The sequence below is a fragment of the Vulpes vulpes genome, chromosome 15 (genome assembly GCF_048418805.1).
Source record: "Vulpes vulpes isolate BD-2025 chromosome 15, VulVul3, whole genome shotgun sequence".
NCBI classification, from domain to species: Eukaryota; Metazoa; Chordata; class Mammalia; order Carnivora; family Canidae; genus Vulpes; species Vulpes vulpes.
The window spans coordinates 62955023-62979670 of record NC_132794.1 but is presented as its reverse complement, the minus strand read 5'-3'; the positions used below and the strand labels follow the sequence as shown (position 1 = coordinate 62979670).

General features: G+C 41.7%; 1 protein-coding gene across 1 annotated transcript in view; it reads left to right on the top strand.

Annotated features, from left to right (window-relative positions):
* Positions 1-14400: 14400 nt before the first annotated feature.
* Positions 14401-24648, top strand: part of ALDH1A2 (aldehyde dehydrogenase 1 family member A2) — a 95771-nt gene continuing 85523 nt past the window's right edge. Inside the window, exon 1 of the mRNA XM_025999348.2 lies at positions 14401-14774. Coding sequence (XP_025855133.1) covers positions 14658-14774 — 117 coding nt within the window. The 5' untranslated portion in view covers positions 14401-14657. The remainder of the gene's footprint in view (positions 14775-24648) is intronic.

Here is a 24648-nt window from a genome sequence, read left to right as displayed (position 1 = left end):
TCTAGATTTTCCATACTGAAATTCTGTTTGGCTTAGTTTTTTTCTTTGAACGTGACAAAGTTTTCTGTGCCTCTGTACCGTTGTGTATGCTGTTCCTTATACTTGGAATGTCCTTCCTTCTCCATGTTAACTCCCTAGTAAAAACCTTCCCATGCTTCAAGTCCAAATTCAAGTGTAGCATCTCTATAAAGCCTTCTTGTTTCAGCCCAAAGAAGGTTAACTATTCAGTTCTCTAGGATGCTGTGTATGTTACACATATCTCTGGCAGTATTCTCTGGTTGGCTTTTCATCCTCACTAGACTGTGAGCAAGTCAAAGAAAAAGACCAAGCCCTGTTATTTGTTATTATTATTATTATTATTTTATTAATAATATATCTCCCCGTTCTCTTCTGGTTGCTAAATATTCAACATAGTCCTTACTTAACACAAGGTCCCCACTCACTAAATATGAACTAATGGCTGAAGAAAAATTTAAGGCAACCTTTGGAAAATTATCATTTCAAGGGCAAGGTGACTTCCTTGACTTTCTGTCGCATTTTTTTTCTATTTCTACTACTGTCTGAAATAATTTACTTTTTTAAGTCTTACAGAGATAGAGAGAAAGCTGGATGGTACAAATGCCTGGTCTAAAGCAAAACAGTGCCTCAGTCAAAGTATGGCTGATGACAACAAAGCCATTTCTATGTATCTGGAGAAGAAAGGGTTGAGAACAAGGACTCACTGAGGGGATGAAGAGGTGAGGACACTAACAAGCCAGAAAAGGAAGCAAAAAGGGAAGGCTAGAAACGCCAGCAACAGATTCTGCTGCACTCACAATTTTGCCCTCAGTCAAATCTTGTGTACTTTCAGCTGTCTCTGAACAACTAGAAGCTGGGGGCAAAAGCTGAGGGTGTTGCTGTCACAGCCCCATGGGACTGATGGGAGTGGGAGAAAGGCCCCTCTCAGCCAGGATCATATACTGCTGAGAGCCCCAAGGTGGGCTTTAGATTAGGCTCTGGCACGGACACTCAGCTAACATTATCATGAGGTCTGCAGTCTCATTCACAACTCTCCTGCTTTCAGGTCCCTCCATTCTGGAATATGGCCTATCCTCATCTGTCAAACAAGGTCATGGACTCTCTCACTGTTTCCCCAAACCACCTGAACATAAGAATACTCTGGTAGAGCTCCAGTTGTTAAACACACACACTCCTGGGCCCTTTCTTCGGAGACTGATCCAGTGGGCCTGGGAGGACTCTGGGAGTCTATGATACTCACAAGTGATGAGGGGAGTTTAGGAAAGCTCAGACTGGGTGGCCTTGAGTTCTCTTGTCAGGCTTGAATGAATGGTCTACTTCTCTCAACATGGTTATACAATGGACCCTCCAAAGTCATAGCTCTGATCATTTTCTGCCACATCAAGGAATTTGGGTTTCATCCTGTGGGCACTGAGAAGGCGCTATGCCGAAGAGTAGCAGGTTCATAGTCGAGATCAAAAGGACACTCTATCAGTTGCGTGAAGGGTAGGACAAGACCAGAAGCGGTAAGGACAGAATTATTATAATAGTCCAGGAATCCTCTTCTCTTATCAGTGGCTCAAAGCATTCCTGCTTCCGACATCCCACAGGAACTGACCTGGTGTCACTTAATTTCAACTGAAATTCATTCTTGTCAATGTAAAACTTTGCAGAGCTACCTGTGCTATTCAGGACATGGGGAAGAGCAGGACCAAAGCAGTGGAACAGAGCTGGAGAGAAAGGGCTGGACAGGAGAATGGTAGTGAGCTAGAAGATAAAGAGTTTGGTGACGAGACGGTTAACACAGAGACCAGCCTGTACCTTGCAAGGTACTGTAGCCAGTGAGGTGGGAGTGACTCTTACCTCCTTAGCAACACCTCCAGGCATCTCACAACCCTTTCTTCATCACCTTGCCTCCTTTTCCTATGACCCTAGGAATTTCCCTCATTCCTGGGAATCCTTTGATTCATAGACCTTTTGGACCTTTTTCTGGTTTCACCTGGCTATTTACACTGTTGAATGGCAATAGCTTACACATTACACTTCTCTACCATCTATCTAACTCATTATATCCTCATGTAAAGACGTGTATGTGTGTGTGTGTGTGTGTGTGTGTGTGCATGTGAGAGAGAGAGAGAAAGAGACAGACAGAGACAGACAGACCGACAGAGACAGAAATAGAGACAAATAGACACTTTACTTGAGCTCCCTGTTCTAACCAATCATTTCTTAGCTTATCATCTAGGTTATGTCCTTACCATTGGTCTGCAGGTATGTTATACTTTTCTTTTCCAAAATTTGTTCCAGTCTTCCTACCATCATACTAGTCTTGCCTGTGTGCCCTACCTTGTAGGTACAGCTCAAATGCCATCTTCTGGTTGCCATGGAGATATAATTACTTTCTCTTCTGATCTCTGTAGCACTGCACACCTGTTAGAGCACCACTATGCTCCCTGCTGGTTTGAACACAGACCTCTTTCACCTGAGGCAATGGTTTATGCATCTTTATAGCCCTGAGTTCCTAATAGTGCTGTAGGTATATTTGTTGGATTATAAAGAAATATGTAATAATCATATTTCACATATACCATAACTTGTTTAGCTCAACCACATCTTAATTCTCTATTCCACAGTTTTGAGAGTGGCTTTGTACTATAGAAAATTGGCATTGTTTGCCTTTGTAGTTTAAAAAAAAATGCAGATCGCCTAATACAAACTTTGACACTTTCCCATGAGGATATACTCACATTAGCATAAACATTTTCTACTGAGGGAACCAGGGGATGTTTCAATGGCTAAAGCATAGTGAGTAAGGGAATATTCAGGAATGGAATTTAGGTTTCCTGAATCCTGATCCAGTGCCCTTTCCATATTGATATAGGGTAAACAAACAAAAAATTATCATGAAAATAAACAACAAATTTGCTTTTGCACAGCAAAGGAAACCATCAATGAAACAACAATGCAACCTAAAGAATGAGAGAAAATATCTGCAAATGATATATCTGAAAGAGGTTACTATCCAGAATTTATGAATAATTTGTACTGAAAACCCAAAAACCTACAAATAATCTGATTTTAAAATGGGCTGAGGACTTGAATATTTTTTTTCAAAGAAGACATACCGCTGGCCAACAGACAAATGTAAAGATGACTAGTGACAAATTTGACTATGTTTCATTAGAAATGTGAATTAAATAAAACTAGAAACTGGGTGATGGGCACTGAGGGGGGCACTTGATGGGATGAGCACTGGGTGTTATTCTATATGTTGGCAAATTGAACTCCAATAAAAAATAAATTTATTTAAAAAACTAGAAACAGTAAAATATTTCTCATAGATGCTTTCAAAAGTTATTTTTTCTAAACTATTTAAAATTTTCTATTAAAAAGGCAAAAGAGAAATTAAAATTAACGACTATCAAACTTAAATAAAATTACCCAGTTTTTAAAAATATAATTATATCTCATAAAGTACTTTTATAAAAATAAAACTGTTAGACTCTACATAATAAAGGTCCCATATGAAAAACCCATGGCTAACACCATACTCAATGGAAAAGAACTGAGAGCTTTTCCTCTAATGAGAGAAATAAGACAGTCCACTCTCATCACTTTATCCAAATAGTTCTGGAAGTCCTAGCCACAGCAATCAGTCAACAAAAAGAAATAAAAAGCATCCAAATTCTTAAGGAAGAATTAAAACTTTCACTATTTGCAGATGACATGATATTATTTATGCAAAACCCTAAAGATTCCACCAAAAAAACTACTACAACTGATAATGAATTCAGTAAGGTTGCAGGATACAAAAATCAACGTGCAGAAATCTGTTGCATTTCTATACACTAAGAATGAAGCAGCAGAAAGAAATTAAGAAAACAATCCCATTTACAATTTCACCAAAAATAGTAAGATACCTAGGAATAAACCAAACCAAAATTGTGAAAGATCTGTACTCTGAAAACTATAAAACATTGACAAAAGAAATTGAAGATGATATAAAGAAATGGAAAGACATTCCATGCTTGTGGATTGGAAGAACAAATATTGTTAAAATGTTTATACTACCCAAAGCAATCTACAAATTTAATTTAATCCCTAACAAAATACCAACACCATTTTTCACAATACTAGAACAAAAAAATCCTAAAATTTATATGGAACCACAAAACACCCCAAATTGCCAAAGCAATTTTTTAAAAGATTTTATTTATTTATTCATGAGAGACACAGAGATGCAGAGACACTGGCAGAGGGAGAAGCTGGCTCCCTTCTGGGAACCTGATGTGGGACACAATCCCAGGACCCTGGGATCACAACCTGAGCCAAAGGTAGATGCTCAACCACTTAGCCACCCAGGCGCCCCATCCAAAATAATTTTGAAAAAGAAGAGCAAAGCTAGAGGTATCGTAATTCCAGACTTCAAGTTATATTACAAGGCTATAGTAATAAAAAGACTATGTACTGGCACAAAAATAGACACCTGGATCAGTGGAACAGAATATAAAACTCAGAAAAAAAGCCCACAATAATATGGTCAATTGATCTTTGACAAAGCAGAAAGAACATCTAATGGGAAAAAGACAGTCTCGGGGATCCCTGGGTGGCTCAGTGGTTTAGCGCCTGCCTTTGGCCCAGGGCGTGATCCTGGAGTCCCGGGATTGAGTCCCACGTCAGGCTCCCGGCATGGAGCCTGCTTCTCCCTCTGCCTGTGTCTCTGCCTCTCTCTCTCTCTCTCTCTGTCTATCATGAATAAATAAATAAAATCTTTAAAAAAAGAAAAGAAAAAGTCTCTTCAACAAATGGTGTTGGGAAAACTGGACAGTTATGTGCAAAAGAGTGAAATGAAAATAATGCTACCTGGAAAATAATGAAATGGGACCACTTTCTTACGCCACACACAAAAATAAATTCAAAATGGATTAAAGACCTAAGTATGAGACCTGAAACAATAAAAATCCTAGAAGAGTGTACAGGCAGTAATGTCTCTCACATCATCTGTAGTAACATTTTTCTAGATATGTCTCCCGAGACAAGGGAAATAAAAGCAAAAGTAAACTATTGGGACTACATCAAAATAAAAAGCTGCACAGCTAAGGAAATAATCAGCAAAACTGAAAAGCAACCTATGAAATGGGAGAAGTTATTTGCAAATGACATATTCAAATAAGGGTTAGTGTTCAAAATCTAAAAAGAACTTACAAAACTCAACACTGGAAAAACAAATAATCCAATTTAAAAAAATAGGTAGAAGAAACAAATAGACATTTCTCCAGAGAAGACATACAGAGCGCCAACAGACACATGAAAAAATGCTCAACATCACTCATCATCAGGGATATGCAAATTAAAACTACAATGAGATACCACCTCAGATATATCAGTATGGCTAAGATCAAGAACACAGGAAACAACATATGTTGGTGAGGTGGTGGAGAAAAGGAAATTCTTCTACACTGTTGGTGGGATAGCAAACTGGTATAGTCACTGTGGAAAACAGCGTGGAGATGCCTCAGAAAGTTAAAAATAGACCTACCCTATGATCTAGTAATCATGCTACTGGATATTTACCTCCCAAATACAAAAACAGTAATTTAAAGGGATATGTGTGCTTCTGTGTTTATAACAGCATTATTTACAATAGCCATATTATGGAAGCAGCCCAAGTGTCCATCAGTAGATGAATGGTTAAAGAAGATGTGGTATATATGCAATGGAATATTATTCAGCCATTAAAAAGAATGAAATCTTGCCATTTGCAATGACATAGATGGAGCTAGGAAGTATTACCCTAAATGAAACAGAGAAAGATAAATGCCATATGATTTCACTCCTATGTGGAATTTAAGAAACAAAACAAATGAACAAAGGAAAAGAAAGAGAGAATGAGAGACAAACCAAGAAACAGACTCTTAACTATAGAGAACAAACTGATGGTTACCAGGGGTGGGGGCGAGGGGGGAGATGGATGAAATAGGTGAAGGGGATTAAGGAGGGCATGAGTTGTGATGAGTACTGGGTGTTGTATGGAAGTGTTGAATCACTGTATTATACTCCTGAAACTAATATCACACTGTATGTTAACTATACCAGAATTAAAAATTTAAAAAGTAAAACTATTAGAAATTCTTGAGTTCAATATCTGTCTAGTTGCCAAGATAAAGAATCAATATCGCACTTAATGCATGTAATGTCTAGACATACATATATATATGTTTTAGAGTATTACAAATTATTTAATATTGCAAAATATTCCTCAGTTAATTTACACAACTGGCAAGAACACCGTGTTAATTTGTGACTACTGCAAAAACCATCTACTGGAATACAAAGAGAAGCAAGAAAATGGATACTCGGCATTCTTGGGCAACGATGCTTCCACTTTGGGAGCCTATTGCATTCATGCTGTCTGGGGAGAGGACGTGATGAGGTAGCTCACTTATTCTCTATCTCACCTCCACTCTCGCACGGCTCAGACCCTTCCTGTACACTAACGAGGACCATGCTTAAACACACTAACCTTCCAGCACTTGAATATTGTCTTTTGTTTTCAGGAAAAAAGACAATAGAGATGAAGAAGAGCCTTTCCCAGAGGCCTGAACCGTGATCAAGGGTGACCGTGGATGTTCAGGACTCACTAGCACTGGAACGCCAGATCTTGACCCACCTAGGTGCCTGGTTTTTTTTTTTTTTTTTTTTACTAAATTGGCTCCTTTTGCATTTGTAACTTCAGGGACCTCTGTAGCAAGGGTACCAGGGCAGGCTTCCCTCTGACTCAAGTATTACGTGTTCTTCAAGGCCACCTGAGCCGACCAGGAGCCTTTTTTTTTTTTTTTTCTTGTATTTCCTTTTTTTCCTTCTGTTTCTTCCACTGGGAGTAGCATGGAGAAGATTTACTCACACAGGCACTATTTTTCAGACACCGAACAGGATAAACCACCTTTGAAACCCAGTAAATCCTGTGGGCCTGGGTATATGTGTTGTCAATTATAGAGATTTTTTTTATGAGGATCAAATTATTAATCCCTTGAGGTGTGACCAGAATTTATATTTTTCTTTATCATACTCCCAAGGAGTATGGCCAGTGCTAAGCACATAAGAGGCCATCAGTAATAGACATAATGAGTATCATAGTAATTCATTTTAAAAATACTTAACAAATATGCACTGGATACTACAGCAAGGATATTGGGACTATGCAATTCTATAATTAAAAGTAAGAAATGTGGCCTTTGCATGATTCAAATGTTAGCTTGAATGTAAGGAGTATAAAATGAAAAAAAGAATAAAAAACTTATAATCACTCAATATGGTAGGATGCACATGTCCTCAATTACTCATTACTGTCACATCACAGACACAAGTCCAAAGTCACTTGTTTAACTCTTGCTCCGACGTGGGACCTATCACATGCTTGGGAGGGAATCTGATTATTTTCCTCACAATCTTGCCATCTCTAAAAAGAGTCTTTCACATGAATTCTAGCTTCCAGCTGCCTTTCCTGAAACTCATGACTTTTTCATGATTACTAAAAATGTCTGTTTTTCATAGCCAAAGAAATAAAAAAAAAACCCAGAATTTCAATAATTGAAAATATTGTGGAAATTCATTTTAGACCCCTGAATTATCTAGACTCCCAAAATAACAGATTACTGAAATATCCAGTTCCTAAAATAACGTCTGGTCCTATTTTTAAATCTATAAAATCACCTGAGCTTGGAATGATCCTAAACTTTAACAGTAAGTTAAAGATTCTGTTTAATTTGTGACATTAGTTTTTCCATTGAATTTATTTTCTTAAGCAGTTTTCATGAAAAATGCAGGTTAGAAAAACCTCAATAATTTGAAGTGAAAATCTAGACCTGTATGGGTTTTATATCACAAAGGGTCTGTACATGTGTACTTCTCTCGCAATTCTGATTCTCATATTTCTCTGGAAAGGCAGTTATCTCTGGAGAACATATTGTCTTTCCTATGTCAGCAGACCCCTAAAACTCCTTCCGGGCATTATAGTAGCAGAAATGGGAAAACTGAAAGTTCAAGCTGTTTTAGTTATGTAACAGATTTTTCTTCTTTCATAGCAGAAAAGTTTGAGTCCTTTCAACTGGCAAGCAGATGTTGCCCTAGTGCTGCCTCCATATTCATTAGCCCATAATGAATCTATTAATTGAATATGTAAGTTTGGCTAATTAGATGTAAGACATTTCTTCAGTTTTAAAGGGTAATAATAAAAAATTTAAACTGCAACACCAGATCGAGCATTTAAGAGTTGATAAATGTGAACTGGAAAGTGCACGATTCCAATATAAATTAGTTAATTGCCTCCGTTAATTTAGGTGAAATACATTAGCAGAAAGGTCAATCCATTTGAGGCTTGATGTGTTTTTCAAATAGTAAATTAAAAATAGCAAATCAAAGAGCACTACAGAGTAGGAAGCATGGAATCCACTTTTCCAACCCAGAGGCTGCAGAGTGGACTCAAGTAACTCCAGAGCTAACCTCCCGTGGGTTAACCGGTTGGTTCTCCAAACAGGCTGTGTCTTATAGGCACCAAGAAGCTTTGTTAAAAGGAGTGCCTTGGGTGCTAAAAAGCAGTGTCTGCCTACCTTAGACTAACTGGTATCTTCGGAGGTGAAAGCAGGCCTCCATATTTTTTAAGGCTCCCAAAATGAGTATCATCGGAAGCTGGGTTGAAAACCACTGGACTATTCCATGCCTGTCTGATCCCCTCAGCTCAGCAGGAAGGAGTAAAGTGGCAATGTCAATCCATAGTAGGTATGTCAGCATTAGAAATATGACTTAATGTCATACTTAATGCTTTCTTTTCTCCTAACCTAATGAGGAAAAAAAAATCGGCTGCCCTTGGTCTTCTACTTTCTCTTCCGGCCAGGTCTGTACCGAAAGGTCTCATACTTGAACACATTTAACTCAGATTTGGGAACTGGGAGGAATCTCAGCTCTGAGTATTTGCTTTTGGGAATTGCCATTTTACAGAGTTAAGCTCTCCAATCACATTAGCTAGCTTTCCACCAAAAGCTATCAAAGGGGCTCTTTGGGGGCATGTTTTGGGGGATGCTGTCTTTACCACTTGTGTCTTATGTTCCCCATGGCACCAAGGATTACAAGGCCTGGGGATAGGCCGACAGAGGTATTTGCCAACAGCCTGTCCCCTGTCTGCCACTGCCTTTCGCTGTCGTTGTACACCGCATCTTCTGGCTTCTTTCCTGTCCCTTCCAGCCCTTGAATAGCTTCGCAGATGCAGCTCCTGCCATCCCACACACTCCTATTTTGTTCTCCATAGACTCCACGTCAATGCTTGGCTCATAAGGTACTGTCAGGGAATATTTGCTCACTCGGAGCTATCTGACCGGTAGAGGGAGGACAAAGTCTGTGTTTAGCACCAGTAGTCAAGGAGTCACAGATGCCCTGGAAGGGAGAAGATGTATGCCTGAAGCAGGAGATCGGCCTCTGCCATTTGGGGCAGGAGGTGTACCTTGGAAGTCAGTGTTCTGGCTCTGAATGTCTCCCATGTGTGCCCCGTGGCTTTCACAGATTGAACTGTGCTGCTGAGAAGAAAGGAGCGGCATTCCCCTTCTGTTGTCAAGACATCTACCGTGAAAAGATCTTCAGTGGCTCATTCTAGCATGTAAAAGAAGGGGACAGTGACTGTTCAATTAGCCTCGCTTTCTAGTGAACATGGATACGGATCCCAGTCCCAAATATCACCAAAGTTCATGTGACAATTCCACAAGGAGAAGGACCCTTTGGATGACTGACTGCCTAAGGGCAGAGGCACCTGGAGAAAGAGCTATGTTTAAGAATGGGAGAGCCCGAAAGTAAGGAGTAGCAGTTAAGAGTTACATGTATATGTGACGCATTTTAAAAGTAAAAGGAAAACTGCAAATTAAGGAACATGAAAGGAAAACAGAAAAGCAAACTTAACTTAGTTACATGCCAAAGAGTTCTTTTTTTTTCTTTCTTTATTTATTTATTATTTTTTTTAGGAACCCTTCCTCACCCACCATGATAAAAATAGTTGCTTCCAATATGAGACACACTCATGTGATTTTCTCAGGGATACCACATGTTCTGAACTACTGTGTGAGCAGTACTGGGGGCGGGGGGGTGAGTATTTTACTTTCTATGCTATCCTAAAAGCCAAAACCTTTTTAAATGAAAGCCCCTCTCCTAAATTAACTGTAGTTTGAAATAGGTCTGCATTCTGAGTTGCACCCCCCACCAGCCTGATTCAAATGAAAACTGTAACATCTCCATATATTTCTCATCAATGGTGGATAAAATACACTAAATTCAAACTATTGCCTTTTGACATTTCGCCTTCGTTTGCACATACATGCCATCAACTGCAGAGGGAGCTAATGCCTTTTTCCTGGGGCCTGGCAGAGAGGGTTGTAGAGCTGGGATTTTAATTTCTCCCTGTGCCTGTTAAGTATGACTATTGATAAAGTGCTGAGCTCATCCCTGCCCCTAGATTGATGCCTCTAAAACATATATGAGGTGGAACTGGGCTTTATAACAAAGACAAATCTAGTTTCCACTTTTAAAATAGTCTCTCGAGGCTCCCTAAAGGTAGAGGATATATTTTAAAAGGAAAGAACTGTGTTTTGTATCAAAACATTATTTTTGGAGTCATAACCAATTAGGAATCTAATCCCTGCAACCATAAATACCCCTTTTCATAGAATACAGTGACCAGAGGCCACACTGGGGTAGGAGGGACTTAATATATAGAGAATTTTTATGGTTAATAAATGCCACAATCTCAGCCTCTTTTCTTCTAGATGTTGGAAGGAACAGGATAATTAAATGAGTGTTTAGATCCCAAATAAAAAGTTAATATTCACGTTAAATAAAAATATAAGTATATTTGTTTTATAGAAGTTTTCAGAATGGATCCAAAATACTTCATTAAGCATTTCTGGATAAAAACATGCAACGCTCTTTACAAGCTTTTGTTAATAAATTAAATACCATCTCTCTATAAATATACTTCGCATTAAGCTTTCCTGTTAGAATTTTCAGGAAACATTTTAAATGAAGTAGCTGAGCATATCCCGTTTGAGATGAATGAGATCATTAGGAAACACTTATATCTGAAATAAGCACTGAGATCATTCTGCATACAACCCAAGGGCCCTAATTTTTTAAATATTTCAAACAATGTGCTCCTTTTAAATCACTAGACTTAGAGACATTTAAGGAACTGATTCAATTAACCCGGAAGAGAGAAATGCCATAACGTGTGATTTATTTTTGCAGATAAATTAAAATGCGAGTGTATCTGTTAGAAAAGGTAGGCTGTCAGCATGGTTAGTAATGGGAACAGGAAGGCAATTAAGCAGAGCCACCTGAGGCTGACACAGCCCCTGAACATAGAAGCTTGAAGTTCAAGCTGGACATTGTTGTTGTCAAAACCAGAAGCGTTCCTTGGTTGGGAGGAGGAATCTTTGTGCTCCGTTCAGTTTCCTTCATTGATTTTCTAAAGCATGTTTCTCAATTTGTTTCCCCATAACTGCCAACTAAAAATAAGCCCAGACTGCTATGGTTTCATTTTTTTTTTTTTTAAAAATCAAACTTCATATAAAGCGGATGCCTTAAAATTACAACTTTGCATTCTGTTATTTAGGTGAGGAAATATGAGGCAAGAATTTATTTTTCTCCTCTACAACTCCAGGATATTGGCTCCATCAGGCCTAATAAATTGTTTTCACAAGGAAATAGAGCATGCTGTAGCTTGTGTTCCCTGGTGCAAGGGGTTTTATAAACATGATGTATCCTAAACAATAAATAATTACAGATGGGAGGGGGTGGGAGAAGGAAACATTATAAGGGTGGGGGAAAATGTTTCTTAACCAAATCACGGAAAAGAGTGATTTTTAAAATGCTACAAATCTGAAGGTAGTTGTGGGGAAGATGGCCTCTTTAATGGTGGTGAAATCTACAGAGGAAATGAGAAAGTAATAGAACAAGAGAGTAAAAGAAAGAGAAAAAAGGCAAAGACTGAGAATGTGAGAAGAGAGGTTATGGCAGCCTTACAAGTAAGTAGCAGAGTTAAGTCCTATGAGCAGAAAGGAAGAAAAATGTACACTGAAGAAGTAATTATAATCCACTATTCTTTTCTGCAAAATCTTGTCTCTCATCTTGAATTGGACAAAGAACACAAAAAACAAAAACCAAAATAACAGACCTTTTGGAGTGGCTTAGGACAAAAAGCTAAGAGAGCCTCCTTTTCCTGCCTGGGAAGAGGGACTCTCTTTATTTGTTCCCCATCACTGTGCAACCAATGCTAGTGATTCCATCATACTTCCCTGGGAGAGATTTTCCAGCCGCGGTGCTAGAACCAGAGTCAGCAAGCAAGAAGTGAGGTCAAGGGTGAACCATCCTGTCTCATACTTTGCGAAGAAGATAGCTCAATGGTTTCTAGTTTGTGAGTCTTTCCTGACAATATTCATTCATCAGTCCAATTTATACAGATTACCCTTTTTCTCATCCTCAGAATCTTCTGATGGCATCTCAGTGTCTCGAGAACTGAGGTCCTTACACCCTGAGTCAACTGCCTTGGCAGCCTCATCCGCTGCTCCCCCAGCCACATTAATCCTACCCCCTCCCCCTGAGTTTATATACCTTTGCTATTGTGGACTCTACTGCCTATTCTCTCCTCTCCTCTGCTGGGGGTGTCTCAACTCTCCTTTTCAGGCCCAGCTCAAAGGCCGTGGTTCCCAGAGATCAGGCCTCTTCCTTAGCGGAGCCCCAGATCATATGGGTGATGCTCTGTTCTAAGTTTCCCCACAGACACAGTCAGTGATCCTATCTCCCTGTGGAGAAGGGATTCCAGCTCAACGATGGCAAAGGCTACTCATCTTGCTTGAAACCCAGCCTCCAGCCTCCTGCCTTGCAAAACATGTTGGCAGAATGAGCACCATTGGTTGATTCCTCCTTGTTTCTATCTTCTCCTTCTCTCCTCAACTAACTCTGGGACCTTTTTCTTTATTCCTCCATTGTATCTCCGACTCTCTCCAAGTCTTTAAAAAAAAAATCTGTATCTCACCAACATATACAGTTTACTAAAGCACAATTTCTGACCCTAGTGATCCCCTGTGAATTGAGATCTTTCTTTTGCCTAAGCTCAGGTAATTCACTCAGGTAGCCTCGGGTAGTTAACTTTGGGTTCTGAGGGGCTGGAATTTATTTCTACAGCCCTAAAACCAAAATGAAATATTTTTGTCTATTTCTGCTCTTGGTTAGCATCCAGGCACTGAGACTGTTAGGCACTTTTAGTTAGGGAAAGTACCTGAGGCGAGATCTCTTCTGTCTGTCCCTTAACATCCAAAGAAATGAGGTTCAAGGGACCCTGAAAACGGCATCCAAGATTAAGAATCAGTAGGCCCTTGTCACGCTCACACTGGAAATCTAGAAAGGTCTAGATTTTTTACCTGAAGCCCAGATTTGGCCCACCCAGCCCAAAGCCCATCCTGGGATGGGGTCTCTGGGCTCTTGATGTACATCTATATGCTGACCTCTAGGATCCCACAAACTAGAAGAAGGCCTTTTGGAGCTACGTCCATACCTAAGTGGGGGGCGGGGATGTATAGATGCGGCAGCTCAACACCAAAGGAGCAGCCTAAGTCAGGAACCCGCTCCAGTGCCTGTCGGGATCGTAGCTGTTGTGAGAAACAACAGAAAAAGCAAAACAAGCATATCCTTGTATTATTTGGGGCGAGGAGGTAAGGATTGGAAGGGGGGATCCAAGAAGCAAGATGCAAGACGACTCCGGAGCGCCCGTGAGGACCAACGCCCGCATCCCGGGGCGCAGCCCCGAGCGCCCGGGGTGGTCCCCGCCGGCAGAGGGCAGCAGCCCGGCGGCAGCAGCCCGGCCACGGCCGCCTTGCGGGGACACTCAATTTTGAGCGTCGGGCGAGGGACTCGCACTCGTCACTCCCCGGGCGGGATCCCGCGGCCGCCGCGCACCCGGGGCTCCGGCACCGCAGGGGCGACGCGGGTTGGGCTGGCCCCGGGACGCGGGCGGGCGGGCGGGCGGGCGGGCGGGTGGGAGGGGCCCTGGGTGCGCCCCGGCCCCTGCCCGGCCCGCTCGGCGCCCCAGGAGCCGCCCTCCGCCCGCGCCGCGTCCGCCCCGCCCGCTGTGCTTCTGGGGCCGCGACCTGCGCGGGACAGCGGCCGAGGTGCGCCCCGCGGCCCCCGCCCCCGCCCCCGCCCCCGCCCCCGCCGCCCGGGCCGAGCGAGGCCGGTGCAGCTCTCGGAGCGCCGCGGGTTCCGACTCTGGCCGTCGGGGCGGCGGCGGCGGCGGCGGCGGCGGCGGGGGCGGGCGCGGGGCCGGGGCGGGGGCGGGGGCGGGGGCTGCCCCGCGGCCGGGCGGGGGCGGGGCGGGGGCGGGGCGGGGGGGCCGCCGGGCGCCCTTGCCCGTGGGCGCCGCGAGAACCGGCCGCGCAGCGCGGGCTTTATGTAAATCGGGGCTGCGCCCGGGGCGTCCTAGGTAGGATGGACCAGCCCCCCGCGCCTCGGCCCTCACGTCCAATAAGAAAAGCCCCAGCTTGACACCTGCCTATATACAGGCGAGCGCGCCCCCGGCCCGCGGACCGCGCGCGCAGCCCCACAGCCCACGCCGCGGGCCCGCCAGCATGACTTCCAGCAAGATCGAGATGCCCGGCGAGGTGAAGGCCGACCCCGCCGCCCTCATGGCCTCCCTGCACCTCTTGCCGTCCCCCACGCCCAACCTCGAAATCAAGTACACCAAGGTAAGCGGCGGCGAGGACCTGCCGTCCGCCGGCGCTTTCCAGAACCTTCCTCCCTGGCCAGGGTCCGTTAGGGGGCGAGGGCGGCGTGTCGGGGTCGGGGACCGGCGGGGCGGAGGGTGCGCGCGTGTGCGCGTGGCCGGCTCCAGGCTGTCATCCCTGCGCAGCCGAGGGACGCCCCGTCCTGGGGCTGGAGCATCCCGAGGCCCGGAGGGTCGCTGTCAACGGCTCCTTGGGAGGCGCGCCCGCCGCCGCCTTCCGAGCGCCTCGGGGTGCGCGCGGCGTCGGCCCGCTTGCACCCTCCCCTGCAGGTGGGAGCCGGGGTCGCCGCCAGGTGGGCCGCGCGGCGCGGCCGCTCTTCGCCGCCGCCTGCGCCCCCGCCCCCGCCCCGGAGGGAGCGACCCTGCGCAGCGCGGAGACCTGGCCGCGGGCGCCCCGCCGCTCCGGGATCCGCATTTCGTTCGCGCGCTGGCGGCAGTTCTCCTGCAAGCTTCGGAAACTCTCTCAATTCGTGCAAAACGAACGGGGCTCGCCTTCGGACTGCAAAAAAATAAAATAAAATAAAATAAAAAAGGGGGCATTTCTTAGAACGAACTCTGACGTCTTGGGTTTGCCAAGCAGGATTTGTTGTTGCTGTTGTTGTTGCTTTTGCACCACATTAAAAAAAAAAAAAAAAAAAAAAAAAAGACTGTGCCATTCGCTGCCTTCGTGTAAATTGAATTGACTTCTTACGAATTTCACGTAGAGAAAAATAAATTGATTAGACACACGAGGGTGATGATAACGTTATAGCATGATGGAGGGGGGGGGGAGAGGAGGGAGATGGATGGGACTGAAAGGCATGTTGCTTGGGGGCTCATCTTAACAGTTCTCTTGATTTTCTGCCCTTTCAGTTGATTCCAACCTCAGATTTCTCCCGGTTAACTAAAACACGCGCTGTGCGCACACAATAGGGTTAAAGTTGTTTTCCGTCGTGCTGATTACAAGGTAAACCAGATCCGTTAAGGAAATTGTTTGGTTCCCGGCTTGATGGTTTAAAAGAGAAAGTTTTTTTTTAAAAGATCCGAATATTGAAATTTGACTTGCATTGGTTTAGGATACCAACCAAGACGGTTCTTGTTCTGAATGCCCAATTTATGACGGCTCTGATGTACCTGTTAGCTTTCCTTTTCTTTTTTTTTTTTTTTTTTTAAGATGGTGTGACAAAGTTTGGAAGGCCATTTTAATGGGAGGTCGTTAATGGTTACAGCCATTGAGACACGGTTTGCATAACAATAGTGCCAATGCGGGACCCATCGCTGGGTTGGGACGCAAGCAGGGAAAGTACACAGCCTAAACGTTTTGTTTTATGAGGGTCCCTAACCTCTTCAGCTTCTCCTGAAAGCTCTTAAGATCCAAGATCTACCGGGGAGACAGGACCAAACTCTCACGTTTGGGAGGGTTTGATTTTAGTCTTAACTTTTGTTTGGATTTTCTTCACAGCCCCGGAAAGGAGTTTTAGGTATGCAGTAGGTATCCCGGAATTTAATTTGGAGGCTCTTCCAGTTCTCTTTTTTTCTCCAACTACCCCCGCTCTCTTTTTCTCTTGTTCTCCCCCAGTAGGAAAGACAACTGATTTATAGCTAATTGAAGCCTTTAATGTGGAGTCTTTTAGCTCGGGAGAGACTTTTATCCAGGATCCACTTTCCCACTTATTACAAAGAAAAACAATCAGAAATGAAATAATGGATTGTAACTTGACTCTTTAATTTGTGGGGAGGAGGCACCTGATTTTTGGCTTGACAAACAACCCTCATAAACATTGAGTAATGCTAATCCGAAGGCAGGCTCTTTGCACAGAACCTTGTTAAATCAGGTATCTGTGAACGTTCCCAGCAGCTTTCCTCCTCAGCTTTTTAGCGAGACTTCTAAATTTTCTGAGACAAGCGTCATGGGCGAGCAGCTCTTTTAACACGAAGAGCAGAAGCTGCTCTTTTGGTAGCTGAGGGTAATGGGTAATGATCTTTTACTTACAAGAAAAAGATTAGTGGAAAGGTTTCTGAAAGTTCATTTCTGATCCGCAGTGCGGGATATTAGTAATTTTAAACAGGAGAATGAAAAAGGGAGAATGGACAGCTCGTCCTTTCGGACAGTAGTACCACACTCATCAGGAATTTTTAAAAGAGTAATGGCTTAGAAATTACTGTGCTGGAAGGCTGGAGGAATAGCATAAACAAATACGGTGTTTGTGTCACAAAGTGGTATAAGGCAAACAAGACGGATCCGTCATCCTTTTTGTCTTCTTAAACGAATACATCTTTAGGGAAGGCTGGTACGACAGGATTTTTAAATGTGTTCTGGGGACCAACATGAAGTTACTACCTATGGGTAAATGGTCAGAGTATGAGGATTTCAAGTAGCATGCATTTAGAAAACTTTGCCTTTGTGATCTTGTATTTCCTGTATTTTTCATCATTCTTCTAAAAGTATTTTGCATTTTTTTTAATAAAAGGGGGAGTGGAGGAGATCATCAGAAATAAAAGTTACAGCTTTGTCTGTCAACGGTCCAGTGAAAATGCTCCAGCATTACAGCTCAGTCCCCGTGGATGCTGAAGGGGCTAAGGCTGTGCTCCTATGTTGACTTTCATGGAGTTAAATTTAGTTTTTAATATAAACCTGCCTCTGTGAAGTTCTAATACCCAACTTAGACTAAGGATCAATGGCAGTACCGCTTTTGGTATATGTCTAATTTTATTTCCTTAGTGCGGTGAGCTAGATCGCAAGAATTAAAAATGATTCCTTATTAAGGAATATGGTGGTGGTTGTTGGGTTTTTTAAAAATTATTTTATTTTAAGACTGCGTTAGTCAAGAAAGTGCTGACTCCATCAACAAGAAGCAGCAAGGGGACCACTTGGAGGCCGAGAGAGTGTGTACTCCCTTGCTTGTATCCTGAGAAGCCTGCTTATCAACTGTCACAGGAATCTGATTGCTTTTAGCATGTTTTTATGAATTAAAGCTTTTCTGAATTGTTTCTCTTTCTTCAGGCTGGCTTAAAACTTTGTATGACTGAATATATTATAGGAGCTCACGCATTGTCAAATGGTAGCTAGCCCTTCACTGACTGACCCTAACTGCAGGGGAGATTTCTTCCAGATTCCCGAAGGTCTTTGGAATCTTCCTGTCTTTATCCCGGCCCTACCTTCTCTATTGTCTCTATCATCTTTTCTGGCACCACTAGTTCCTCCCCGCTGCCACATCCCCCTTCCACGTACACACACACACACACACACACACACACACACACACACACACACACATTGTGCTGTCTCTGTGTTGAGCATTTTCTCAGGGACAGTTTATGCCTATAACTAATAGTAATGCAAAGGGTGTGTTTTATTGCAGCATCTGATGCTGTGGGGAGCTAGAACAGGGGGAGGGAGGGAACATTTACAGAGTACTGACCTACTGAACTAGAAGAGAAAAAAGTAAAAGACAGCTGAAAATCAGCGCTTATGTGTGTTGGGTAACTACTATTTATTTATTTATTTTAAAACTTCTTATTGATCATCTGTTCTTTTCTAGAGTCCATTTCGATTCAGTCCAAAGGATGTTTGGGTGGTCGTTGAGTGTCGTTCGTGTTCTGAACAACAGTGCTTTCCATTATGTAGTTGGGCTTAGGGTCTTCTCAGAAAGACTGGGTGCCAAAAATTAATTGTCAGCATGGCAGGAGTTCAGTCGATCGATGTAGTAACAATAGTGATAATAAAATGTATAATGCCACTTACATAGTTTATAGGGCCTAATGGTTTACTTAGCACTTTCATTGTGTCTTATTTGATCCTTCCAAAACCTTTTGAAGGAGAGAGGATAGAAAGAAGTAGAAATAATTGGTAAGGAAGACCTCGGCCTTGACTTTTAAAAAAACTGCCAGAAGGGCCCCTGGGTGGCTCAGTGGTTGAGCCCATCTATGCCTTTGGCTCAGGTTGTGATCCCGAAGTCCTGAGATCGAGTCCTGAGTCGGGCTTTCCACAGGGAGCCTGCTTCTTCCTATGCTATGTCTCTCCTTCTCTCTGTCCCTTATAAATAAATAAATAAATAAATAAATAAATAAATAAATAAATAAATAAAATCTTAAAAAAAAAAAAAAAAACTGCGGGAACTTGCCTCGCCATACACTTTGTTTTTTCTAGCAGTCACATAGTTGCTTGTTTTGTTTTGGGATTTTTGTTTTGTTTTGGTTGTTTTTTTGTGAGAAAGAATTTAAATCTTTATTCTTTCTGTTGTTTCTATTGCAAACACGGAGAGACCAGGTACTGGCCCACTCCTTTTAAGAAGCAGCTGCATCTGTGGCTTTTTCGTTCTCTGACTTTAAATTACTAATTTTTGATGTGCCTTTGAGTTTTGTTGTTGTTGTTGGGTCTAGGGCAAGATTCTTGCCTGTCCTAGGGATTATTTCTTAAAAGATGGGGTGGGTCTAGTTCTTTCCAAACCTCTAACCAAGGCTCTCTTGATGGTAAATTGTGACTCACACACTTCCTTGTTTATAGAAACATCAGATTTTCGAAAGTATACTTTTTCATAATTGTACAGTTTTTTTGAAGTTTGTGTCATCTCCATTTAAGCTAGAGAAGCTAGCCATCTTAATTGTATGGCTTGAATTAGATAACTCTCCTGGGGTCCTACCCTGATGCCTTCTACTGTACAGGTGTATGCTACCATATGGAATCATCATTTGCTGAGACAATTCTGACTCCCACTTCTATAAAATGAGGAATGACAGAGTTTTTTGATAATTTTTGTATTAGAGGGCAGAAGATTCTCTGAGGAGCCTATTCTATAAGGTCTTATTTCCTTGTAGCAAGGCTTAGGAGAAGCCAGGATACGTAGTAAGTTCTCTGTTGCATTACCCAAGCACAGTGACCAAACCATGACCACACCAAAAAACATCTCAGAGTACCAACATTGGTAGTTCTGTCTCAAATCTTGCTCAGCTGGACAATGAAACAAATACTGATGTATATTTTTGTCTTTTTCACTTATCTTAGTGACATCTTGCAGTGGTTAGCAAACTCCAGACTATCTGCCTGATTTTGTAAATAAAAGTTTATCCAGCTACGTGTTAGCTGGAGCTACTTGCGCACTGCAGTGGTAGAGTCAGGTAGTCACAACAGAGATCATATGGCCTACATTTTAGAAAAAGTTTATAAGCCCTTGATTCAGAAAAAGAAAGGCTCGGAGTTAAACTAGGACTTTATTCAAACCTTAGTCAGACATGTACTTATTAGTTATGTGGGCAGTTAACATGGATTCAGCACCCAGGGCCACCTATGCATGCCTCCAGGCTCTGGAGATGCACAGTAAACGAGGTATGGATGTTGTCTCCTGTTGGGAGTTTCTTCACTGAGTGCCAGTTTCTACATCTGCCAAATGCCAGGTAATAGTAGCTACCCTATGGGGTTGTTGTCAGGACTAAATGAACAACTATGTGAAAGTACATAGTATGGCAATCAGCCAAGGGCTAATTCCATTTCATTTTTTCATTTGGAGCTATGGATTAACTGAGGCCCATTTTAAGAAAGATCAAAACAGTATGGTCAATAAAGTTTTATAAAACAAGCCACTGTTTACTGTTTTAATTAGTCATAGGAGTTTAATCTTATGGGTAGCTATGGATCCCTTACAGTTTTACACTGGATTTTCATCAAATGAGATATCTTGGAGGTTTCCCTACCAAGGGTCTTCTCTTTATTAAAAAGTCACTAAATCAAACAGTTTCCCAGCCAGTATTTTAATAAGCAAATCAGATGTCTTATTAGGTATTAATATGCCTCAGTATACCCAAGTGGCTGGTCCTAAGTGAAGATGGCAAACAGCCATTTCTGGCATTTTAAGTTGTTTGGGCAAAGATGTTCCCTTGTCTTTGGCACATAAACCTGGGAGGTACAGCAGCATTTGAGGACATTCTCAGAAGTAGAAGTGGGAAGGTATCTCAGTTCATATGATTTAAAACTAGAGAGACTTTGACTGATCCTGACTGCCCAATTTTGAGGCACTTCACCTTCCAGAAAGTAAAACCACCGTGCAGTGACTCTTTTGAAAGCCCTTCTAGCATTTCACTAGTTTCTTTATTCACTGTGACAGACCATTTCAAAGCCAGTCATTTCCCCTCAGACACCAAATCGGATGCATATAAAGGTGATTGCCACAATGTCACTTGGCACAATTTTTCCAAAGATTTTATTTGTTTATTTTGAGAGCGTGAGAGAGAACAGGGGTGAGAGGCAGAAGGAAGGAGAGAATCTCAAGCAGACTTCATGCTGAGCGTGGAGCCAGACGCAGGGCTCAATCTCATGACCCTGAGATCATGACTTGAGCCAAAATCAAGAGGCAGATGCTTAACCGCTTGAGCCTCTCAGGCCCCCCACTTTGGATAATTGTTAATTGCCTTTTCATACATCTTTGAGCTCCATTCCATTTTATCTTTCAGACACATGAGATTATCCACATTTGAGAATTTCTAACCTCTGGCATTTCTCCATTGCTCATTTGTTGGCCTTTATGATGAAGTTATGTTTAAATTGTTTCCCTTCAAAATCTTAGGTCTTAATGAGTTTATTTACAGCACGTCTCTGTTGTGTCACATGATTTGGAAATACTTCCAACCTTTGAAAATTCCAGTTGGAGTAATTGGGTGCTTTCACCACCTAGACTTTTGCTGGGCTCTCAACAAAATTTCCCTGGGGCTAAACACGGGGGTTTATTGACCTCTATAGAATGTGGTTAAAAATTAGAACGTCTGTGAGTGAACATTCAAATTTTTATTATAGAAGGAAGCTTTCTCCTTACTTCAGTTCAGCTCTGTTACCTCCGAAAGTAGTTAGCTGCTCTGCTTCCTTTCCTCCATCACAGGCTGACCTTTGGAGAGCCAGAGAAGCAATTGCTTTAGCCCTAGATCTCTGGAAATATAAAACTTACTGTCCAGCTAAAACTGGACACACCTGTCTCTTATTGGCGAAGAATTTAGGATATCACAGGTACTCATACACTTTTGAGTCTTGATTATAAAATACAGAAGGGAAATTTCAAAATAGTTAAAGATTATATTTTTATACATTTTATTGTACATTTTTTTCATTCCTCTAGTCTACATCTTCTGACTTCAAGTCCAGTGACTCACAAGAGTTTTTTGTTTTGTTTTGTTTTGTTTGCCCCAGGTCACTTCTAGAGATTTCTCAAAGATTAAACTTAGTCAAAAATGGTGGCTCTTCCAATAGTAAGTGGATCTTACAAAATATTGTGGGTTAAGTAAACCAAGAAATAGGCAAAAATAACCTAGTTCTTTCCCTAGTCCCCACAGCCAATACATACACCCATTCTGTGAGCTGACTGATAGGTGTGTAATGATGGAGTGTTTATGGTCGGAAGGAAAAGAGGACATAGGAAGGCCTTGCCTGATAAGACAAAATTATGAAATGTCTGTAGAAATCTATAGAGGATAACTGAAGTCATACTTCCCTACATGTGAAAATTGGACTTTTGCATAGAAGAGATTTTGGGGAGGAGATCAGGAATCAATATAACTGGTTAAATTCCCAAGCAAACCGAAGCCAGTGAATTTTGGTTTATTGTGTATGTTTTAGAGTCTGATACTCACTATACCAATATACCTTGATTTTCATAGGAAAGGGTATCTAACTGTAATCTCTTGAGGTCATTTTTAACTACAGCCAAAGCTACCCTTTGGCTTACCTGAAGTTATTAATTTGTTCATTCATTTGACATTTATTTGGGCCAGTTGTGTACAAAGCATTGTTCATCACTGTGAACACTGTGGCATGAAAAGTTACGCAGATGTGGGCCCTGCCCTCAAGAGGCTGGGGAGAATTTCCACTTGGATGCGGGGGTAAGGACATGCGCACAACTATGGTGCATAATAGAAGATGCAGATGCTTGAGATGAATGCACCGAAAGCACCATGAGCATCAGAAGGTAAAGAGATGCTTCAGGCTCGGCCAACCAACTGCACACTGTGTTGTTAGACCTACTTGACAGGAGATGTTTCAATCCTATAGAAGATTATAGACAATAATATAACTAGCATGTCCTGGCATGTCCTGTACCTGTACCCTGTACCCAGACTTGTTAGTTCTTAACATTTGGCAATCCTTGCTTCTATTTTTTTAAAAGAAATGCATTGAAACTCCACCTATGAACTTCTTCCATTCCTCTCTTCTTCTCCGTTCTTTCCTCAGAGACATTTATCTCTACCTTGGGTTATGTATCTCTACATCTATTTGTATTCATAAACAATATATACTCTTATTTTGCATGCTAATTCTATTTTTTTATTTAAAGGGTACCATGCTACAGTTTGCTTTGTTTGCATAGCATAATATTTTGAAGATTCCTCCCTGTTACTGGATGTATTTGCAATTCATTCATCATCATTCATTGATTCATTCGTTCATCGTCAGATCCGATTCTTTGAGTATATTACATTTTTTTATTCATTCTACTAGTGACTTTTTTTCACTTTTTAAACTTGATTTGTTCATTCTACTAGTGACTTTTAAGATACTTCCAGCATTTTGCTATTACAGTAAAGCTGCATTAAATATTCTAAGCATATCTCCTTATGTGCCTGGGTGAGAAACTTTTCTAGGATGTGTACTGAGAAGTGATATTGCTGGCTCATGGAGTATGTGGATCTAGATCTTAATTAGGGATTGCCAAATTTCCAACACTGTTAAACTGGTTTCCCCCTGCCACCAGCAGTATATCAAAGTACCTGCTACTCTATTTCCTCACCCATACTTGGAGTTCTCATACTTCTTACATTTTGCCAGTCTATGTGAAATGATATTTCATTGTTGATTTAATTTGCATTGCATCAATTTCTTGTGAGGTTTAGTATCTTTCCATATCTTCATTGGCCATTTGGCTGTTCTTCTTTATGAGTTGTTTAGTATATCATTTGCTCATTTCTGCTTGCATATGTGTGTATTTTAACTGACTTGTAGCAATTTTTATGTACTTGGGATTATAATTTTTTGACAGTTATGTACCACATGAAAATTTTCTACCCCTTTGTCCTTTTTCTTCTTCCTCCTTTCCTCCTTCAACCATAATGCCATATGGTTTTAAATACAAATAGAGAGGAATATTTCTTTTCTTTATGTTTAGTGCTTTTGGTGTCTTTTTAAAGAAATCTATCCTTATTCTGGGTTTTTCAAGATATTCTTTTATATAGTCTTCTGAATCTTTTTTTTTTTTAAGATTTTATTCATTTGGGAGAGAGAGAGACAGAGCACAAGCAGGGGGAGAGGCAGCGGGAGAGGGAGAAGCAGACTCCCTGTTGAGCAGGGAGCCTGATGTGGAATTCGATCCCAGGACCCTGAGATCATGACCTGAGCCGAAGGCAGACGCTTAACCATCTGAGCCATCCACGCGCCCCTGAAAGTTTTTTATTACTAAAAAATGTATCTTTCTCATTGTGTCTTAGGGCATCTGTAATTGGTATTTGTACGTGTATAACAACACAGGTAGATGTTAAAGACAAGTGATGTAACATATGGGAAAATAAAATGATACTAATATGTAAAGAATTTTTCAAAATTGCATTCCAGGCAATTTTTGAGATTAGGAGGTTCAGAATGTGTGGTATTCCTAGTCTGTAGTTTCCTACAGAGAAACCTAGTCTTCTCTGTAACAGGAAAATATTAGAAACTAATCCTACTTCCATGGATGATTTTAGTACATATTGGTTTTAAACTAAGAACAGTAGTACATTCTATAAACCTACCTCTAAGGACTCATTGTATGAAACTTTAAGATAATATGATCATTATAAGTTTTTCATGTCAAAACTTTTCCCCTCACTTTTCTTGTATTCCCTAG